Here is a 23,820-nt window from a genome sequence, read left to right as displayed (position 1 = left end):
GAAATGGTGGAGAACGAAAATCTTGAAATATTAACTGTGAACTTGCTCCACAATTCATATGACTCTCATAATCAAATTAGACATGAAGAGTTGGTTTTGTGAGGCTACAGAATTTCTGCAAAATTAAATTGGAGACTATTCCTATAAGCATTAGAAGTGCGAAGTTTCCTGTGTCCTTGACATCACATAGATAATGAACTGGAGCATCAATTTAATATACAGGATATTCCGTATTAGTGCAAATACTTGTTTTGTATTGGGTCGTTTGAAGTACTCCTCGTGCCTTGTACAGTGGTTGGACTTTGCCAGCAGATACCTTTCATCATAGCAAGTGTGCTATGGAGCTCCCAATACCACACAGACTGCTTAATGGGTGCCTCCGAGTAGATATTAACAGTTGCCAATGAATAAGTTATACAATAATGGACATGTAAACAATTTTGTAAGAAATCCGCAGATCAATTCAGCGTGAGTGATATCTCAACTCATAAAGCATATCTGTACACGGTTATTCAATAAATGTTCACGGTTATAAGAACCATTTTGAAAGTTATTTCAAGAGTATTAATTGAAGAACAATCATTAAATATTGCATCAATATTTAAATCTCTATCAACATTTTCAGCTTTTTGCCAACCAGAACATTCTCATTTTAAGCCTACACATGAAGGTAGGGAAATTTTTTGGCAACATGTAGAATACATATAAATTAGATTTATCAGGTGTGCTTAAAGCAACATGCAGAAGAACCGTTAAGTCTATCAAGGTCAAAAATATATCTGACTGTAAATTAATATGGGCAAGAGTAAATGGACTTGGTGGACCTACATTAATAATTAGACGTTTCTAATTGCCACCAAGTTCACAGTGGTTATACAGTCATTTAAAGACAGTCAAACTCGAGAGCACAGAAATACCCCAAAAAATCTGTGGGGTGCAACGATCAATATTCATTGCTCCTATGTGCATGTCATTACACGGTGAGTACACAGCAGCCACAATTTCAAAAACAAATTATGTAACATTCATCAAAATGTTGTTTACAAAACTTAAATATGAACACTATTGTTTTCAAACCAGCTACAGAATGGCCAAGTAAAACATGACAATAGTAGTTCACAGCACTGAAGTGAATGCTATGTAACATGGCTCGATCTCTTTGATCATAAAGGATATTTTTCTGTTCCTTATGTCCAGCTAAGATATGAGTGATAACTTTTGTGGACAGGTCAATGTCAACGTCAGGTGGCTTGTGGAGTATGGATGTAGATGTAGAAATGTGCCTGAATTACTATATTGTGAAGAAAACAGTCTTACGTAAAGACACCTGTTAGGTGAGATATACATGGAGGGGAAGTCGTTAAGTTCATGAACAGGCAACTTAGACCAAAGCAAAACTTACCTATCCTATTTGTACAGTAATTTGCAAATATCCTAGTAATTTGAAGTGACAAATTTTGAACAGAATTTCAAAGAAATGAGACACACTAATTGGATTCTCACAGGTTTGTTACCAACACATCACCAGATGTGTTGAAGTAAACTGAGCAGAAGACACCTGAAATCAAACATCTGCACCAGTACTTCTGTTTTGTTACAGCGAGGCATACTTTCATTAGATAGGAGGTGACCAACAATATCACTTTTGGCATATGCAATATGGTATTTAATACTGACTCCCAGTTGTTCTTAGGCTAGATTTATGAATGGAGTAAAGAAAGTCTCGTTAAAAGATAAGCAATCTGTGTACATAAGCCTCCACAAAGGTCACAAATAGCAGGCATTGCTTCACCTGAAGAAGATAAGTTGGCAAATATCACTGCATAGAATATCTAAATATATTGTTTGCCGAAAATAGTGGTGCCAGCAATAACACAAACCTTCAAGTTACTTATGCCACAAATTTCCACACAATAATTCAAAATAAGGATCTTTAACAACCATGTTTTCATTTACTAAGCTTCATCAATGTTTATGAAACTCAGTTAAGTACTGTCATGAAAGTCATTCTCACGACTCATATGTTGTTGTTGTTGTTGTGGTCTTCAGTCCTGAGACTGGTTTGATGCAGCTCTCCATGCTACTCTATCCTGTGCAAGCTTTTTCATCTCCCAGTACCTACTGCAACCTACATCCTTCTGAATCTGCTTAGTGTATTCATCTCTTGGCCTCCCTCTACGATTTTTACCCTCCACGCTGCCCTCCAATACTAAATTGGTGATCCCTTGATGCCTCAGAACATGTCCTACCAACCGATCCCTTCTTCTGGTCAAGTTGTGCCACAAACTTCTCTCCTCCCCAATCCTATTCAGTACCTCCTCATTAGTTAGTGATCTACCCATGTAATCTTCAGCATTCTTCTGTAGCACCACATTTCGAAAGCTTCTATTCTCTTCTTGTCCAAACTATCTATCGTCCATGTTTCACTTCCATACATGGCTACACTCCATACGAATACTTTCAGAAATGACTTCCTGACACTTAAATCAATACTGGATGTTAACAAATTTCTCTTCTTCAGAAACGCTTTCCTGGCCATTGCCAGCCTACATTTTATATCCTCTCTACTTCGACCATCATCAGTTATTTTGCTCCCCAAATAGCAAAACTCCTTTACTACTTTAAGTGCCTCATTTCCTAATCTAATTCCCTCAGCATCACCCGACTTAATTAGACTACATTCCATTATCCTTGTTTTGCTTTTGTTGATGTTCATCTTATATCCTCCTTTCAAGACACTGTCCATTCCATTCAACTGCTCTTCCAAGTCCTTTGCTGTCTCTGACAGAATTACAATGTCGTCGGCGAACCTCAAAGTTTTTATTTCTTCTCCATGAGTTTTAATACCTACCCCGAATTTTTCTTTTGTTTCCTTTACTGCTTGCTCAATATACAGATTGAACAACATCGGGGAGAGGCTACAACCCTGTCTTACTCCCTTCCCAACCACTGCTTCCCTTTCATGTCCCTCGACTCTTATAACTGCCATCTGGTTTCTGTACAAATTGTAAATAGCCTTTCGCTCCCTGTATTTTACCCCTGCCACCTTTAGAATTTGAAAGAGAGTATTCCAGTCAACATTGTCAAAAGCTTTCTCTAAGTCTACAAATGCTAGAAACGTAGGTTTGCCTTTCCTTAATCTTTCTTCTAAGATAAGTCGTAAGGTCAGTATTGCCTCACGTGTTCCAGTGTTTCTACGGAATCCAAACTGATCTTCCCCGAGGTTGGCTTCTACTAGTTTTTCCATTCGTCTGTAAAGAATTTGTGTTAGTATTTTGCAGCTGTGACTTATTAAGCTGATAGTTCGGTAATTTTCACATCTGTCAACACCTGCTTTCTTTGGGATTGGAATTATTATATTCTTCTTGAAGTCTGAGGGTATTTCGCCTGTTTCATACATCTTGCTCACCAGATGGTAGAGTTTTGTCAGGACTGGCTCTCCCACGGCCGTCAGTAGTTCCAATGGAATATTGTCTACTCCAGGGGCCTTGTTTCGACTCAGGTCTTTCAGTGCTCTGTCAAACTCTTCACGCAGTATCGTATCTCCCATTTCATCTTCATCTACATCCTCCTCCATTTCCATAATATTGTCCTCAAGTACATCGCCCTTGTATAGACCCTCTATATACTCCTTCCACCTTTCTGCTTTCCCTTCTTTGCTTAGAACTGGGTTTCCATCTGAGCTCTTGATATTCATACAAGGGGTTCTCTTATCTCCAAAGGTCTCTCTAATTTTCCTGTAGGCGGTATCTATCTTACCCCTAGTGAGATAGGCCTCTACATCCTTACATTTGTCCTCTAGCCATCCCTGCTTAGCCATTTTGCACTTCCTGTCGATCTCATTTTTGAGACGTTTGTATTCCTTTTTGCCTGTTTCACTTACTGCATTTTTATATTTTCTCCTTTCATCAATTAAATTCAATATTTCTTCTGTTAACCAAGGATTTCTACTAGCCCTCGTCTTTTTACCTACTTGATCCTCTGCTGCCTTCATTACTTCATCCCTCAAAGCTACCCATTCTTCTTCTACTGTATTTATTTCCCCCATTCCTGTCAATTGCTCCCTTATGCTCTCCCTGAATCTCTGTACAACCTCTGGTTCTTTTAGTTTATCCAGGTCCCATCTCCTTAAATTCCCACCTTTTTGCAGTTTCTTCAGTTTTAATCTACAGGTCATAACCAATAGATTGTGGTCAGAGTCCACATCTGCCCCTGGAAATGTCTTACAATTTAAAACCTGGTTCCTAAATCTCTGTCTTACCATTATATAATCTATCTGATACCTTTTAGTATCTCCAGGGTTCTTCCATGTATACAACCTTCTTTCATGATTCTTAAACCAAGTGCTAGTTATGATTATGTTGTGCTCTGTGCAAAATTCGACCAGGCGGCTTCCTCTTTCATTTCTGTCCCCCAATCCATATTCACCTACTATGTTTCCTTCTCTCCCTTTTCCTACACTCGAATTCCAGTCACCCATGACTATTAAATTTTCGTCTCCCTTCACAATCTGAATAATTTCTTTTATTTCATCATACATTTCTTCAATTTCTTCGTCATCTGCAGAGCTAGTTGGCATATAAACTTGTACTACTGTAGTAGGCATGGGCTTCGTATCTATCTTGGCCACAATAATGCGTTCACTATGCTGTTTGTAGTAGCTTACCCGCATTCCTATTTTCCTATTCATTATTAAACCTACTCCTGCATTACCCCTATTTGATTTTGTGTTTATAACCCTGTAGTCACCTGACCAGAAGTCTTGTTCCTCCTGCCACCGAACTTCACTAATTCCCACTATATCTAACTTCAACCTATCCTTTTCCCTTTTTAAATTTTCTAACCTACCTGCCCGATTAAGGGATCTGACATTCCACGCTCCGATCCGTAGAACGCCAGTTTTCTTTCTCCTGATAACGACATCCTCCTGAGTAGTCCCCGCCCGGAGATCCGAATGGGGGACTATTTTACCTCCGGAATATTTTACCCAAGAGGACGCCATCATCATGTAATCATACAGTAAAGCTGCATGCCCTCGGGAAAAATTACGGCTGTAGTTTCCCCTTGCTTTCAGCCGTTCGCAGTACCAGCACAGCAAGGCCGTTTTGGTTATTGTTACAAGGCCAGATCAGTCAATCATCCAGACTGTCCCTTGCAACTACTGAAAAGGCTGCTGCCCCTCTTCAGGAACCACACGTTTGTCTGGCCTCTCAACAGATACCCCTCCGTTGTGGTTGCACCTACGGTACGGCTATCTGTATCGATGAGGCACGCAAGCCTCCCCACCAACGGCAAGGTCCATGGTTCATGGGGGGGACTCATATAATGTGCAAAAATTCTTGACGTCTTCTGTTAATGTTCCGATTCTGCATCACTAGTATCGATATAAACTCTCTCTTTCTCTTTCCTCCAGAGAGGGAGCAGCACATGTTAGAATATCAATGTAATGGCTAGTTAGGCTGCTAAAATGAAGTCCCTGACACTTCACGCATGTGGACCACATCGTATGGAGGAGATAATCTAGTGCCTATCCGAGTTTTGGAATCCGCAGATGTTGCCACGGTGATGGTGCTGGGTTGGGCCCCTACCACTCACCACCCCACGTCACATGTGGTGCCATGCTTTCTTAGTGGCTGCAAAGCATCACTTGTGTGTTCATTGTTTGTCACAGATTGTGAGTGACCAAGTCCATTCATGTTAACAGTGCGGTGCAAAGTGACAATTTCAAATGTACATGATATGACCTTTTCCTCTACTCTCAGAAAAGTAGGCAGGGGCATTACCTTAATGAGTCAATCTCATGAGCTTGTATATAATGTATGACACTATTTTGAGGAACAAAGGGATAGCAGCTGGCGGCTTATACCATTTTCAAAAGTCGTTTAACAAGTGCTGTTCTGAAAATTCTAACAACTGCTACAAAACAGGGTGAAATGTGCTGAAGACTCACAAGAGTCAACTACTGCTCTTCCAACTCCAGGGAATATCAGATAGTGTTGTGCTAAAATGACAGAACTGGATAATTTTCAAGAGGATGCAATTCAGCGGCATATACATGACTTAACGGATGGAAAGAATATCTAACCCAGAAGAAGGTGCTTCTCTCACTGCAAGTTATTTTCCAGTGAAAACCAGTCTTTCCATTATTCTGTTGCATGTTGGAACAATCTGTATGGTTGTAACAAAAGCTCTGTTGCTGTTTACATCAAATAATTCTGGTGACTATCACAAGGAAGTGATAGCATTGAAATTTAAATTATTGTTTGTACACTCTTTGCGTCCAAAGAGAGAAAAGAACTCCACTATAACATTGGATAATGCAACATGTTACTCTGTTCACTTGAAGAAAATCCCTACAAGCAGCAGCAGGAAGACTGGCATAGTGAACTGGCTAGAAAAGAACAGCATAGATACATTTGACAGGGAAATAAAAAAGGTAGAACTGCTGGATATCACAAAAGAGCACAAATAACGTAAGATCATTTACGACACTGATAAAATTTATAAGGGAAATGGTCATATAGTGCTGTGCCTTCCACCATATTATTGCCATTTTAATGCAATGGAGCGTGGGCTCAAACAGAAATAAAAGTTTTAAATTAAAAGATGTTGAATTATGAGTGCAGGATGCACTGAGCAGTATTACTCCCACAAAGCAGAAAAATATTGACAAATACACATGGCACACCTTGGAAGAGGCTTGGAAGCGAGAAGGTGAACTGGACAAGAGGGTGGAAGAGTTGTTAATAAGATCAGGGGATGACAGCTGTGAAGCCTACCTCTTCCTTAAAATGCAGGTAAGAAATGCTTCTATCCAATAAAATACTGAAACATCATAATCTTTATTTTATTTTGACTTTTATTTCCAAACATTTTCTCTTTAATTATGAAGAGAGAGTTTTCAAACCCCCAACATTATCAGCGTTTTCTAACACTTCAGTAGTACAGCATTGCAGCAGCCACAAAATTTTCAATTGTGACATTTGCAGATGGGTGACACAGCATAACAACAACGAATGTTGCAGTAGCATTGGCAAGGTAGCCACCAGCTGTCACAGACCACCTTTCAGCGGCTTGACTGTAGCAGGTAATTCAAAGAATTTTATTTTTCTAAGTTTGCTGAAAGGCACTTCACACACCTCTTCCCCCAAAAATGTGAATTTGATTAGCAACGGTCTGGAATGTGGAATGGTTATCAAGATGAGAGCAAGAATACTAAAGGTGGTCACTGAGGTAAGTGGGCTGCAATGAAGGTAGGTCAAGCATTAAAGGTAACCTTATCTTCCAACAACTGCTACTCGGTACTGGCTACCTCTTCATGATAGCAGACTTTTAAGAAGAATTCTAATGGTGAGAAAGAGACTTTCTATATATAACAGTACACACCACACAAAATACATGACAACTTTCAAAACAAAAAATGAAATGAAGAATACCTGTTCAGGTGCCACATGGCAGAAGTTTGATATCTTCTCTTTGACAGCCTGCCCTATGGGATTCTCACTGCGGCAGACAATCAGGTCAGGTGACAACCCAAGTCCTCTAAGTTCTCTGACACTTGACTGTGTTGGCTTTGTCTTCGGTTCTCCAGTTGAGCGGGGCTGATAGATTCATGACACATTTTAGTTATCTAAAGATATCTCTCATTGTACTCTTACAATATTTTATGACTTTATGAAAAAAAATGTCTAAATCATGCCATTGCACAAAGTGGGAATGCTATACTTACTTGAGGCACCAGGGACACATGTGCACAGCAGAAGTTCTCTTTTTTGACTCTGAATTGGAACTGGCGGAAAGCTTCAACAAACGGCATACCCTCAATATCACCAATTGTGCCACCAAGCTCAACAATACACACCTATAACATTACAAGAGGTGTGTCACACATACATCACAGTAACTGATATGGATATACCCACACACAAAATAGAAGTAATGTATGTATTGGAAGGTGACAATGGTGATGGGTTTATACCACAGTCGAATCAAAACAGGACTTGTAGACACTGGCACTCTAAACAAACAAACAGTACTCTCAGAGAAGGTGGAAGACACGTGGATAAACATGTACTCAACACTCCACCCGGACATATTAAATATTTTGTAGGTGTTATTGCCAAATTGTAACCACATCTAAGTCTACATCCGAAAGCACAGTCTTCAACAAAATACAACACTTAGCACTGAAAGTACATTTGTTACTAACACCAGTATACAGACAGAACAGAACTGAATTCCTGGACAGAGAGTGCTGCCATTTATACAAACATGGAAGATACCAACATACAAATATTACAAACACAAGAAATTTCAATAACCTTCCAAGAATGATTGATAGCAAATACCAATAATGGCTGGTGGTGAGATTTGAACTGGTCATCCATAGCATGCTAACCACTAAACCACAATGCATGCACCACAGCTCACTGCATTGCCCCCTATCCAAGACAGCAACCAGATGATTCGGAAGTTCCACTGGAGCCTACTACAGTACCTGGGCCCTGACCTTATCAAACATCCTCTGCATGGCTGCACTTGCAGATTCTCTCATTCTGATCAAGTTGTTACTTCCTTTTCACCATGATACAGATTGGAGGCGACATCTCCCGCTGAAGTTCTGTGATTGTCAAGCAGGTCTTCAGTTTCCTTGAACGGAAAGTCCCGACATTGATTTGTGCCTCTGACTGTAGTAAAGCTTCAGATGGAGGACATGGACATTGTCTCTGCACTTTTCTCTTCTTGATGAAAAGTAGAGGAGGACAGTGCATCCACACTGGAAACACACCAGTGTGTTGCCCTCTGTTCTTCAAATGTCTGTTGTTCTGTGGTGCATTACACATGGTAGAGGAGTTGGTTGTATCCACGTTGATCAGGTGCTGGGTTGTCATTTGACAACTGTAGTTTAACTCCAAGTTGGTCAAATCCATTCTTCGCGGCATGTTTGGTGTGGCAGATTGGTGCTAAATATCGATACACCTCTCCTTCAACATTCCCTATAAGTCCTGATGTATGGAATCAACATCTGTGGATGCCATTTCTTGCTTACTTTGACAGTTCCTTTCACTATCTGGCGTATCACAGGGGCAAGGTAATGGTGGTCTTCGACAAGTGCCATAGGGACCACATTCTGGAGTTGATCATACTAATTTCGTCCAATCCTTTTCTGCCACATTCTGCAACATCTTTCATCATGTAAGATGATTTCGTCGGCTTCTGTCATACTTGGATTCATAATGTTACATACAACCAAAACATTCTGAATGTTGGACAGTGCTGTTTTCCCATTGTTCTCAGAATGATTTGGAGGTTGCAGATGAACAACGCATGTCTTTCATCAAGTCCTCTTCTACTGAACAAAGACCAGTAAACTGAAATATTCCCTGCACAGAAACTCTCACATGGTTATTGTCTCGGCACCATGCACCCAGTAGAAACCAACAACACAAAATTTTAGAAAGAATATGTCAATCCCAACCATGGAAACAAAAATCAGCAGAGAAAATACAAACTGATATAAGCAAACAGTGCACTCCAAACTATTATTTGTGCACTTAAATTTACCATTTCTAAGCCCAAAGGGACTGTTTCAAGTTTGCATCAATTCTAAACAAAGGATGTTGCAGAAAAATGTACCTGCTGTTCATAGCATTCAATGAGAGAGTAGGCTTCAATACAATGGGTGAACAACAGGGAGTCTCATCTTCTGTACAAGGACAAACCACTTAAACTGAAACTTCCTGACAGACAGGGACTCGAATCTGGGACTCACCACTGAGCTGCCCAAACACAACTCAATCTGTCGTCACTACTTTCTCTCTGCCAGTACCTCATCTCCTGCCTTGCAGACTTCACATAGATCTCTTGCATAACTTGCAGGACCAACACTCCTGGAAAAAAGGATGTTGCAGAGACACAGCTTGCTCGTGCAAATGTTCAAATCCCGGCCTGGTAGAGTTTTAATCTGCCAGGAAGTTTCTCATCAGCACATACTCCATTCCAGAGTCAAAAATTCACTCTGGAAATTATTTATTGCATATACAACTGAAGGGTATTTGCTCACTTGTAAGATGACAAGCATACTGCACTCAGAAGTTTCCAGAGTAGTGTGATAGATACAGCATCAGAATCAAAATTATTGGCAGCCATGATACAAGAGTTCTGCATGAAATCTCATACTCGCTACAAAATGTCCTGAGTGCATCTAACTCTCACACGCACACACACACACACAGGCGCGCGCGCGCGAGCTCGAAACAGCACCAACATTGTGAATGGCCACAGTAGAGACTGATCAATACTTTCTTTCCAACAGAAGTAACTTTTTTGACCCTGGAGCATGCACTTCATTTTTTATCTGTACCAATAGTAGAAGGCTAAAGACAAAATCTTTGACAACTGGCTAAAGTATTAACCTTTTTCTGAAAACATACCTGCAAGAAACTCAAGAAATTTCTGTTAGAATAAGAAGTGCTCAGGCCACTCTTAGTGCTAAAGATTAACTGTTTTTTTGTGTAGACAAGCAATTGTTTTCTTCACAATGAGTTTGGAGAGAGAAATTTTGGACAGCACGAAGTAATGCTTCACATGGATGACACGTGATCTCATTGCTTATGAGCAGATGTATCCCACAGTAAGGCACGGGACAGTATTACATTTTTTTTTCACGCTACCAGGAGCTGCTGTCAAATGGTGAAGTAGTGGCTCACCTAAAGCTAGGCACACAATTGGTCAGAAACACCCCAGTTGCCAGCTTGGTCTCCTCATGCTAAACAATGTCAATGCTGAAGCCTGAAGACCTTGTTGACCCATAAACATGCACCCATAATCAAAATGGAACCACTTAAAAACCTTGTGGAGTGATGACAGTATTATTAAAAGGATATTACTACTTCCACGTAGCAGAGACGTTGAGTCACAGGCAGGCACAACAACACTACTTGACACACGCTTTCGGCCAGAAGGGATTCTTCCAAAATAAACGCCACACACACACACAAAAATGCAGCTCACACGCACAACCACTGTCACTCGCTGCCGCAGCCACACTGAGCCTGACCCTAGCAGCCACAGACTGTACGCGTACGCGAGCGCGCGTGTGCGTGTGTGTATTTCGGAAGGAGGCCTTCTGGTCAAAAGCTTACGTGTTTGGTAGTCTTTTAAAGATGCCTGTGTGACTCACATCTCTGCTTTATGGTAAGTAGCAATCTATCCTTTTCATAATATTGTCATTACTCCATTCTGGCTTTTCCATTGTAGAACAATGAGAAATACTATGTGATTGCTATGTCAATCAATTGATGCCATAATAATGGCAGTGACTGCTCATGTTCAAATTTCAAACTGTCACCTACTGAACTGCGCGGAAACACTTAAATGAATATAATAGAGAGAAACATTCCACGTGGGAAAAATATATCTAAAAACGAAGATGATGTGACTTACCAAACAAAAGTGCTGGCAGGTCGATACACGCACAAACAAACACAAACATACACACAAAATTCAAGCTTTCGCAACCAAGGGTTGCTACGTCAAGAAAGAGGGAAGGAGAGGGAAAGACGAAAGGATGTGGGTTTTAAGGGAGAGGGTAAGGAGTCATTCCAATCCCGGGAGCGGAAAGACTTACCTTAGGGGGAAAAAAAGGACAGGTATACACTTGCGCGCGCGCGCACACACACACACACACACACACACACACATCCATCCGCACATACACAGACACAAGCAGACATTTGTAAAGGCAAAGAGTTTGGGCAGAGATGTCAGTCGAGGTGGAAGTACAGAGGCAATGATAATGTTGAATGACAGGTAAGGTATGAGCGGCGGCAACTTGAAATTAGAAATTAGCGGAGGTTGAGGCCTGGTGGGTAACGAGAAGAGAGGATATACTGAAGGGCAAGTTCCCATCCACCAACCTGTCAGAACTCCGGAGATGGGAACTTGACCTTCAGTATATCCTCTCTTCTCGTTACCCACCAGGCCTCAACCTCCGCTAATTTCTAATTTCAAGTTGCCACCGCTCATACCTCACCTGTCATTCAACATCATCATTGCCTCTGTACTTCCGCCTCAACTGACATCTCTGCCCAAACTCTTTGCCTTTACAAATGTCTGCTTGTGTCTGTGTATGTGCGGATGGATACGTGTGTGTGTGTGTGTGTGTGTGTGTGTGTGTGTGTATATACCTGTCCTTTTTTCCCCCTAAGGTAAGTCTTTCCGCTCCCGGGATTGGAATGACTCCTTACCCTCTCCCTTAAAACCCACATCCTTTCGTCTTTCCCTCTCCTTCCCTCTTTCCTGACGAAGCAACCGTTGGTTGCGAAAGCTTGAATTTTGTGTGTATGTTTGTGTGTCTATCGACCTGCCAGCACTTTCGTTTGGTAAGTCACATCATCTTTGTTTTTAGAAACACTTAAATGGTTAGAGATATGTTGCCCGAGTCCAAAAAGATGTTGACAAAAGGCAATAAACAGTGGAAAAACTTCAAGTATCTCAGTTGCAGGAACTGCTTCACGAAGGACACACAATCACTCAAGAAAACCCCTATGGGAAATGTGACTCCAACATTGAAAATAAGTGCATTCATCAAACAATCAAGGTGACATAATGGGAAATGACATTGCACTGCAAGTGAGTATCACACACAACTAAACACAACATTCTGCACGTTGCTACGACATTACTGAATTTGTTTACACTTTGAGATGAAAATATCTACTTCAAAGTAGGACACGGTGATTTCAATGACAAGAAATCTCACTGCATTGGGAGATAACTTTCTGGAAACCACTGCGACTTTGAATGAAAATGCCCCTACAGAACAATTATAAAAATAAAAAGCATGGCAGGAACATATTAAATATTTTTAAAAATTAAAATTTATAATCAACACAGACAAAAATGAAAGAGGTAAGTAATAATGGTGGTTTTTGGTCCTGACAACACATCTCCCTTAACACCAATTCATCGCAAAAGAACAGACTATGACCAAGATAATTTACGTGGTTATCCAGAACTATGAAAAAGATGTAAAGTGTATGTTTACATAACAACAGATGGTAAGTTATGATGAGTTCATCTACATTGGAACATTTATTACGTAGGCTATTTTTTTAAGTATTTGAATACATCTGATGTATCTGCGCAGCCTACTGTGAATATGCACACCACTGAAAAAGAAATTGGGATGCTACTCACCTAATAGAAGTGTATCTGAATAGACATAGAAACAACAGTAAACAGTTTAAATTTTGAACAAGTCCATATGTGATCTAGCATTATAGGCTATAAATATTATATTATTTCTGGCATTTCCATGGATGTAAATTTCCATTTTCTAGTCTCTAAGAGTTTCACTTGCCTGTGGTACAGTTCCATCATCACTGACTGACTGGTGTGCAACTCTTTCAACCCATTCTTGAATTGCATCTGTGATGTGTGGCACAACTAGAAGAAAGGACATTAGTATTCAAACAGAGTTGCAAATGTAAATACACACTCCTCAGTTCATTAGCAGTTGATATGCAACACCTAGACTCACAAAAAGAGGGAAACAAGAAATTGTACACATGCACCATAAAGATTAAGTTTCAGTTTCAACAAGGCAATATAATACAATGTTCATTGTCCTGTAATTTACTGTCACTGCCACACGGAAAGCTTCAAAATTTTTATCAAACGCAGTGTCGCAAGGTAAAAACTATTTCTGAACTGGAAGAGAGTGCACCGTCACAGTAACTACATCTTGTCCCAACAGTAGTTGGTACACCTGACAAATTATAGACATTTCTCAATTACCACCAGCAGATGCCTGATGTCACATATCTACTGTCCCCAGGAAATTACAACCAGCTGCTAGTTTATGAGATGTTCTAGTTAATCAATTACTCTTAAAAGTCAGAACATAACACTAAGACGTCTCAGTGAGTCTACTGAGGAAACTTAATTTGTCTCTGCACGCAGCAAAATTCTGCAGAGAATCTCACTTCTTTCATCATCAGTCTCCTAATTCTCAACAGCCTTCTACAGCACACCATCTCAAATGCTCTGGTTTCCTTCTATATGAATTTTTAAAGACAGTAACAGAAGTGCAAACTGTGTTGAGACTTAGATCATGCTTCAACATTGCCCATTGCCACAAGAGGGCAGCTGAGTCATGGGTGGCTAAGACAGCAAGAGAAAAAGCTGCTATACTTTGCTATGGGCTATCCGCATTCTGGTTTTTTTTTTCACAGTACAGCACAAATGTTGGCAATGCTTGCACTTGTATGGCTGGTGGCAACCAATTGGTGATGCATTCGTAGATAAAATGACAAGCTGTTAGCTGGGAAATGAGAAAATACGAATTACTCACGTTATTTCTGCAAATATATTTTTGGTCAGATATTGACATTTACGATGTAAATAAAGATCAAAATACATGATTTTACTTGCAGTGATGGGCTCACACAGATTACTCATGTTGGGTAGATGGCCCTTCCTTCAGATTTTACTATTGCAGTACATTCCCATTGCTATTGTTGATATCTCTGGCAATTTGTATGGTGAAATATTATTAACAATTTATTCTGAAATTTGGAATGTTGTGTTGGCGACAGACAGCTATGAATTATTCTTGTTTTAAGGATGGCCCTTTATTAATTTTCTACTTTTGCTGCAACTCGGTATTTCTGTTATCAATTGCTATAGGCAATTTGGCATGTTTTAAATGTTGGAACAGTTATGGGATCTGTATAATTATGGAAACTTTTGTTTTGTGATAGTCTGATCAGAAGTAACTTGTAAACAATGGTGATTTTTTGTCCCAATAAGAGAGAAATTACACGCATTGTGTAGGCAGCGTTATCTTTACTTTCTGCTGTTACCACATCCTATTATTTCTATTATGGCATGTGGCTTAGTAATGTCTAGATTAAGGGGAAAGGCGACACTTGAGTTGCAAGAAGGCCAAGATAATGAATGTGAAAGCAAAGAACCTAGTTGCGAAGACACCCTGCTCTCTAGGGTAGCTCAAAGCCTTGGTTAGTTCAGAAGTTTGGTTGAGAGTTTGGGAAGCCAATGAATATGAAAGCGAAAAAGTTTGTGGTGACAAGACTGACTGGGAGCATAGCCCGAGGTCTATGAAAGAGATATTGGCAGTGATAAATAGGTTGTAGCACGCAAGTTTTAGTAACATCCTTCTTATATGCTGCACAGATTTTCCTGATTAGGCCATATCAAAAAGGAGTGGGGCTGTGTAATGGGTATTACATCACCCCAAGCCAAACAAAAATTTTACTGAAAATAAAATGTAATTGGTTAGATAAAAAAAATCTACTCACAAGTGGCACCAGGAGAGCACACATATAAAGGTATGGTATTTCAATGCTACAGGGACCTTGTCTTTATGGAACACAAAGGCAATGTAGTTAACTGATGTGTGTCACACGGTTTCATAGCCAGTTGCAGAAAGTGTCCTAAGTGTGGTGGAGATATGGGCCTTATTTCTTGTTCAAAAGGTACAGATGGGGTGCAGTGGAGCAGCAAAAAGAGCAATCACTGAGTTAGTTGCAGCATTCAAAATAATCTTGATTTGAGGGAAGCAAGTTAAGTACTGCAAAAATTCTACATCTAACTTGTCTCTGGGTGGGAAAGTGAAAAAATTTTTTCATTACCAACAAACTGCAGTCACCCGAGAAGTAGCAGATTGGAAAAGTTCCTACAGAAAAGTGTGTGCTGAAATGCATTACAAAGAATGTGAGAAACTTGGTTGCGATGGAGTCACTGTGGAAATCAATATGGCTATGTTCAGAAGAAGAAAATTTGGCAGTGGGAACAAAACAACAAGAATGTTGGTTTTTGGAGGAATCCAAAAAGAGCCAAAAACTGCTTTTTTTTTTCAAAGTTGTTATATAAAGAAGGTGCTGCACAGTATCATCAAACAGTACACTTTTTCAAGAACAACCATAATTTCTGACTGCTTTAGGCCATACAAATGTTTGAATGATGAAAGGTTCAAGTACTTTACAGTTAAGGGGGTAGGACATCAAACGTGCCAACTTGGAGCAGTAGAGGCACCATAGGACATTTTAATTTCCACTGTCTATACTTTCACTAATAAATTCATAAAACTGTCAGCATGACCAGGAAGGATTCAGGATTTACACTGATAGCAGTAGAAGTTCAAAAATATAACAAAATAAATTTTTTTAAATGTGAAATTTCATCATTTTTTCACTTACTATTGGCTGCATTTGTTTCTTTACATACACTTTCCTTCATAAGTAAAAGAGATTCTTTGATGAATTTCGTACAGCATACAAAACATACTTACAGGTATATGAAACTTTAGAATTTTCCAAATCTATTAAGAACTGTGGTAAAAATTGAGATAACTAACTATAAAATTTAAGTTTTTCCTAAACGTGAATTTTAAAATGTAACAGCTCATTCATTTTTTATAAATTAAATAAATCTAGATTTGTAAAAGTACGGACAGTGGAAATTAAAATGTTCTGTAGTGCCTCTCCTGCTCGAAGTCTGCCCGTTTCATGTCCTACCCCTCCTTAACCGTAAAGTGACATTTAAGGAACCTGAAACAGATGGACACAAATAGAACTGAACGCACCTGATCAGCCATAATGAGATCTCTTAATATGACAATACAGTCCAAAAAACTATTTGATAGTTATCTGTTTGAATATGTGTGGTGCACATTGTGAAAAGGAGGATTTAAAGCATTTCATAATGACCACAGCAACAGCGTACAAGCCATAGTGTGATTTTCATTCCAATAAAATCCTGGTGTCATTTTTATGTCTTCTGGAATTTATTAACTATTTCTACATCATTATTTTCTTGAAGATAGTCTCCTATGAAAATAAATAAAAGGGCATTTCTTTTTATGTCACCCATGTTTTGCTTCCTTTTATTTACAAAGCATCATTAGTGTCTTGTAATCCATAGTATCCCATAAATACAAAGAACCACAACCTGTGTACCACAAAAATAAAGTCTTATTTTGTTGCATAAACAGACCCCATCTGCAAGAATATACTGATGCTAACATTTGCGTTAAAATGTTTATTAGGTGTTTCTGTATGTCCATGTTTTTCTGATCCATTTCTGTTCCATCATACCAAGATATATTTTACACTGAAGGATGCTATGTTAAAATGCAATATTTGTTTCATCCACGACTGAAACCAAATCCTCATTCTTATTGGTTATACAAATCAGCTTTTCCGCCATTTTAAGGTGTATCACCAGTCGCAGCAGGCATTACCACCATACACTTCTAGGTAAGAGCACTGACAGTCCTTTGTAAAGTTTTACCAGAAATGCTTATGAAGCTGAAATACATATGCGCTTTAATGTACATGAACTTGTTTAGAATCACCTGCAAGATATACTTTGTGATCCTGCAGCACTTACACCACAAGATGAAACAGAGGCGCATCTGATGGGACCCCATCACAGATCCATCTTATATGAGCAGTGACAATCCACAACATTCCTGACTCAAACTGAAAGCTGTCTTGGAGCACAACTGTTCCCATGGCTACCCTAGCACCAGATCCACCACCTCCGCCCAAATCTGCTTGACTAACTACATTCTCTTCCATTTTAATGCAAAATCTACAGCAAATTCGTGAAAATTCCACAAGTAGATGCACAGCACCTTTCTACCATAATCTGGCTCAGTGACAAATAAATCAAGTGTTCTCTCCTGGAATCTCGTGCACTGGATTCCAACTGGAATCACAACTGTAGTGGTGATGAGTATGGAGCTGCTGTGGATGCATGGCAACATGATCCCATGAAGTTGCGAGATCTTGCGCAGTCTAAAGAGCAGGTCCAGTGGTGAGGGGCCTTCCAGACCAGCTGTTGGGAGTACAGTGTCTGCACTCCAGGTGAAGGAAAGGTGGGGCCTACCGGAGCAACTGACGTGTTCAGTGGATGTCATCCTGGCAAAGGCCTGAGATGGCACTGTATGATGAGTAGCGGTAGCGGTGGCGGCAGTGGCAGAAGTTTTAGTCCTAAACTTGGGTCTGAGGCAGCTGGTAGGCCATTAGGCTTGGGAGCAGCTGGTAGACTGCTGGGCTCGAGGGCAGCTGGTAGGCTGAATTTTTCATCAAGTGGCAGAGCAACGACCTAAGTACCCATCAACGGAGGTATACAGGCACAATATCACATGGACATGTAACCTCACAGATGTGAATAAGTGGCTGCAACTGCATCACTGTTTACAGCAATCTGCACACCATTTACTGGCATGGCTTGCACCTCCAATGTGCTGTGCTGTTTGCAGGACACTTAGCAGTAAACAGCTCAGAGACTCTTCCGCTGATAAACGATCTCCTGAGGTACAGTGAGGCCATACCTGGTCCACGAATCATTGCCACGAGTGTGGTGGCCAAACATGCAGGAGCCCAGTGCTGCATATACTATCATCTCCCTTTTTACAATAGCTCTCCATCCAATATCAAAAACTTCATACCCTTGCAACACATGGACGAAGAATCTGTTGTGGGAAGTATGGTTATCCAAATATGTGAGTAGTGCCACTAGAACTTTCTATCTAAATTATCTTAGATAGATGGGACTGCAAGAGCAAAAGCTGTTAAGACGTGTTTAAAAACTAACTGAGCAATAAGAAAAAAATCCCAGACTTACACGTGGAAGTTTTCTTCATTACAAATTCCTTCTAAATCACACTTACAACTTGTTTGATGTTACTTATGTATACCACCACCGCCGTGTCGCGACCACATGAACCAAGCATCTACAACCCAGACAGTTATCAGCTTATCTTAGAATATGCTGAAGAAGTTTAGGAAAAGGGGTATATTTCAAAACAGTCGCCTGGAACTATAAGTCAGGGGAGGCTTACCAGACAGTGTGAAATGGAATGACTGACTGTTGGGGACTCCATTGGACCCGATTTGAAAATCTGAGAGCTTAGAAGTGGAAGACAGGGTAATGTGCAAAACAGATATTACTGCAAACACATCATGCATGATAGACAGGTAATGAAAGATGTAGGAAACTAAAACAGAGTGAAGAAAGGAGTAGTTACTGTGAAGAAATGCTGAGACAAGAAATTAACATAAATTAAGGTCAGGTGGCTGGAGAGAACCAAGGACATGTAGTGCTAGTTCCCACCTGTAGGGTTCAGAGAAACTATTATCTGGGGGAAGAATCTAGATGGCGCATATGGTAAAACAGGCACCGAGGTCATTACTGTCATGTTGTAGAGCAAGTTCTGCAACAGAATTGTGCACGTTGCTAGTATACACCCTCTGCCTATGCCCATTCACCCTAAATGATAACTTGTCGGTAGTCATGCCAATGTAAAAGGCCAAACAGTGTTTGCATAACAGTTGGTATATGATGTGAAATTTCAAAGGTGGCTCTCCCTTTGATAGTCTATGTTTTGCCAGTTACAGGGCTGGTATAGGTGGTGGTAGGACAACGTGTAGGGCAAGTCCTGCAGCGGGGACACTCACACTGATGACATCTTTGCCATATGGACTAATGGTGATGCTGGTCTGTTAAATTCCTAGAATCTTTAAATACCTTCTCCCAATTAAATTTCACATGGTCCTATTGTGAGTCCCATGTCATTTTCCTTGATACTGACCTCGTCCTCACCTAAGGCCAGCTATACAATTCTGTCCACATTAAACCTACTAACACCAGTACTTACATTTTGACAGTTTCCATCCTTTCTATGCGAGATATTCCCTCCCATACAACCTTGGCATTCAAGGCAAACACATTTAGTAAGATACAGACTCCTTATAGCAATACACCAGCATTCTCACCTCAGCCTTCTCTGGACTTAATTACCCCACCAGCCTCTTTCAAACACAGGTTTCCCAGGCTATCACATCCAATCCTGGTATTGCTGATCCCTCCAAAAAAACAAATTTGGAGTACATCACTTGTCAGTTTGTATTATCCTGGTTTTAAATGTATTAATCAGCTACTTTGACAAGACCATGATTTCCTAAAATCATGCCCTGAAATGAGATCCATTCTGTCTGAGATTTTGCCCACCTCACCTAGAATAGCTCTGTCACCCTCCCAATCTCCACAAAATCTTTGTCAGATCCTATGCTCCTTCTGCACCATCTCCCTACCCTATGGGTCCTACCCCTATGACCATCGTCACTTCAAGACCTGCCCCATGCATCCCCCAACCACCACTTATGCCAGCCCCGTAACTGTTGCAGAGCATGCTCTACAACATGACAGTTGTGATCGCAGAGCCTGTTTCACTAGAAGCACCGTCTGGATTCTTCCTCCAGACACCAGTTTCTCCGAACTCCGCAGGTGGGCACCACTTCTTCACACGTACTACTCCTTTATTCCCTGTGTTTTATACATCTTTCCTTTTCTGATCTGTCTATTTTTCACTGCCTCCTCCCACCTCTGTTACATACAACGCACTTAGCTTGTTCACCCTTATTAACTTGCACACAATGTTTTTGCAGTAATATCTGTTGTGCATATTACCGTGTCTTCCACCTTTAAGGCCTCAGGTTTCCAATCTCAATCAGTGCAGTCCCCAACAATCAGTCTTTCCTTCTCATCCCACCCAGGAAGTCTCCCCTGACCTGCAATTCTGGGCGACTTTCCTAAAACCTACCCCTTCCCCTAAACCTCTCCAGTCCTTTCCCTTTAGCCCTCTTCCTTCCACTTCAGTCTTTCTCATAGAAGAAAGAGCCACTGACTCCGGGAGCTTACCTAAGTACTTTCTTTTATAAAAATACACCAAACAGACAAATAAATGGTAAAAAGTTGGAAGGACCAGAAGAATGGGTATAATAAAATTGAGATCCTATGAAAGTTAGCTATGGCTCATCAAGTGATTCTTATCAACTAGGCCTACTCAGGGATTCACAACTACTGAAGCACCAAGACAAAACAAACCTAATAACAATGTATGATATACTTTTCACACTTTTTCAAAATTCCTTCATCACAATAAATAAATATGAGCCACTAAGTAAACAGAATGCAGCTGTGACAGATGCAGATGGGCCAGGCTCTAACTTTCCCTCTTCATCGTGCTGTTCATTGTTTTTTTGACTTCTACAGATGTAGAAGTAGGCCTAAACACATTTTTAAGGTTTCAAAATTTTCAAATTTAAAGTACTTAACTAACTTGTCTAACAACAATATTTACTGTATGAATTCAGCTCTCAATAACATAAATTAAAAAGAGATACTTGTAAAAATGAATGGACAGTTTGATAACTAAAGTTGGAAAAAACTAGTGGCTTACAATGTTTCCAAAACAATTCAGACTCAGGGAGTTCAAGGCTCGAGGAAAAGTTTACGAACAGTATGTGTGATGAAGGGAAGAAAATAATTACACAAAGCCCTGGAGCAATACAGACAGGTAGGTACGGGATATGATTTAGAAGTACCAATAGACTAGATGTGTCAAAATCAGTACCTGTATTTAATTTTCTGATATATGACTTAGAATAAATTTTTCAGATTAGCAGAAGCATTCGATATCATATCATCATCTCCCAACCAAACTGTCACCTTTCCACCTACTAAGACATCTGGCTATGCTATAGGTAAGTACACCACTGCACCTAACATATTGTATTCACATTTGTTGGCTTCACTAACAACCAAACTGTCACCTTCCTGTCTTACTTAGAAACCAGGCTACACTACAGATCAGTCTGCCACGAAAAACTACATTCCAAAAACCTAAACAGATGCAAAAGAAATATTTCCAGTGTTCTATTCTCCTTCCGCTTGCACATATATGACAGCACACATTGCATTATAATTACATTTCGTGTTCAAAGTCAGCATCTAGTACACGGAACTTCACTTGACCCAGTTTTCCTTCCCTTTACTATCTCTTCACATACGGTTTCAATTTTCTGTTCTGTCATAATCAAAATGGAATACTTCTAACAATTGAAAATTTTTAATTTGTTTATTCAATCATGAAGTTTTACTTGTGAAATTTCCATATGCTAGTGAGAAATATATGAAAACAAATCAGAATATAAAAATACCCACATCACACATATCCGAGAACAAAAAGATTACATTACAGAACAAGATAAAGTACTAAATGTCATCTATAGTTTCACTATTTTAAATACCTTGTACAGTTTTCCCTAGATAATCTCCCCGCCGCTCCTTGTTAATCACATGCTGATATATTTTTCCTGTGGTAATGTTATTGTCTCTGTGAAGTGTAACATCCAGAAACCTCTCGTAGTTTCCCAAGTCTAGGTCAACTTCTCCACCGTCGTCCAAAACATAAACTTCACCTGAAGAGAAGAGAATCACAGTGTTGCAAAGCTGAAGCATTTCTAGCATACTAACCATATCTTTCTTGGTTTAGTAATAAATACTTAACATCTATTCCAAATTTATGATCTCACTGAATCACTCTGATAAACAGAATCATGGAACTAAATTTTACACCTGCACTTCATATGGAAGCCTGGCTAAGAAAAAGACACAATTTTAGGCAACAAACGCCAGTATCACAGTTGGATATTATCATATAAAGTATCTACCTTGACATCTACTTCAAATACAGGCAATTCCTAGTGATAAAATAAATATCCACTACAGACAACTAGAATCCCTCCCAATTAAAATTTTATATTCCAACTGAGGATTCTTCTTATAAGAAAAATGGACCTATATAACAAGTATGATAGTTACAATCTATGATGCTCGATTGGTAAGTCATTGTGAAAACTGGATATTAATCCGGGGGAAAGACTGTCAAGGACATCATGTAAAACTGCGAAAATGCAACACGAAATTTTATTTTACACGATTTCCTCAGCGATTTTCGCATACAAATTAGTCCTTCTTCCGGCGTTTGAAGGATGTGAACTTTCAATGATGAAATAATATTTTGACGGAAAGAAATTCTGCGGATGGCGTCGCTCAAGTTATATCACGAATCAGCTGCATTTGTGAAACGCAAATGTACTTAATCATAGTCGTCACAAACTATATTCCCATCGTCGTTAAAAAAAAACCACGTGGATTATGGCGCTTTGTCAATTTACTGTACGAGTAGCTTCCAAATATGATTTACTGATAACATATAACTAAAAATTCTGTTTTGCGGTTCAGGCTTTGTGTATGTTTCAATTGTTATTTTACGGAAAAGAAATACTACGTAAATTATTTCTTACCGTGTTCGTATGGAGAAAATGTACCCGCATCGATATTAATATATGGATCAATTTTAATCGAAGTAACTGGAATGTTGCAACATTTCAGAATTGTACCAAATGAACTAGCTATTACACCTTTGCCAACACCGCTAATTACACCACCAGTGACCAGAATGTACTTCATATTTAATTAAAAAATTCTACGACTTGTCCCTCCCGCCTCTGCTGTCCCTGGACCTGCGACAACCCGCACTAACACAACACAACTTTGCCACTGGCGAAGACCGCGCTACGATGTTTGACGTTGTTGTTACTTATGAGTGTCATTTGGCTGGACAAGGCTTGCAGTCTAGAGAGGAATAAAAGTAAATTTTCTCAGAACAGAAAGAACTACGAAAAAAATTAAAAACGAATAATGATTCCCACATGAGAGAAAAAATTAGTATTCCATATAAATAAATGTGTGGCGAAATCATTTGTGGGTTGAAGTGAGCTCCTTAAATGTAAACATCAGCCCAAAATAGTGATATATACGTCATTTGTAACCCAAAGATCACGTATCTCAAGCGAAAATTTCCTATTTTCATTATTTTCATCAACAGTCAATAACGAATTACGATGACTACGACAGTAGGGCTCTCTTGCATTTGGGAGG

At 39.7% G+C, this 23,820-nt stretch overlaps 1 protein-coding gene across 1 annotated transcript in view; it reads right to left on the bottom strand.

The window, feature by feature from the left end:
- The window catches only part of LOC124775032 (CTP synthase), an 85,937-nt gene extending 62,516 nt beyond the window's left edge, over positions 1-23,421 (bottom strand). The window contains exons 1-5 of the mRNA XM_047249803.1: positions 23,184-23,421; positions 22,125-22,295; positions 13,364-13,449; positions 7,730-7,861; positions 7,437-7,601 (exon numbers count right to left, since the gene is read on the bottom strand). Of these exons, the coding sequence (XP_047105759.1) occupies positions 7,437-7,601; positions 7,730-7,861; positions 13,364-13,449; positions 22,125-22,295; positions 23,184-23,349 (720 nt within the window). The 5' untranslated portion in view covers positions 23,350-23,421. The remainder of the gene's footprint in view (positions 1-7,436; positions 7,602-7,729; positions 7,862-13,363; positions 13,450-22,124; positions 22,296-23,183) is intronic.
- Positions 23,422-23,820: the final 399 nt, after the last annotated feature.

Source organism: Schistocerca piceifrons, chromosome 2 (assembly GCF_021461385.2).
Source record: "Schistocerca piceifrons isolate TAMUIC-IGC-003096 chromosome 2, iqSchPice1.1, whole genome shotgun sequence".
Classification (NCBI taxonomy): domain Eukaryota; kingdom Metazoa; phylum Arthropoda; class Insecta; order Orthoptera; family Acrididae; genus Schistocerca; species Schistocerca piceifrons.
The sequence above is the reverse complement of the archived record's forward strand: the minus strand, read 5'-3'. Positions and strand labels throughout refer to the sequence as shown.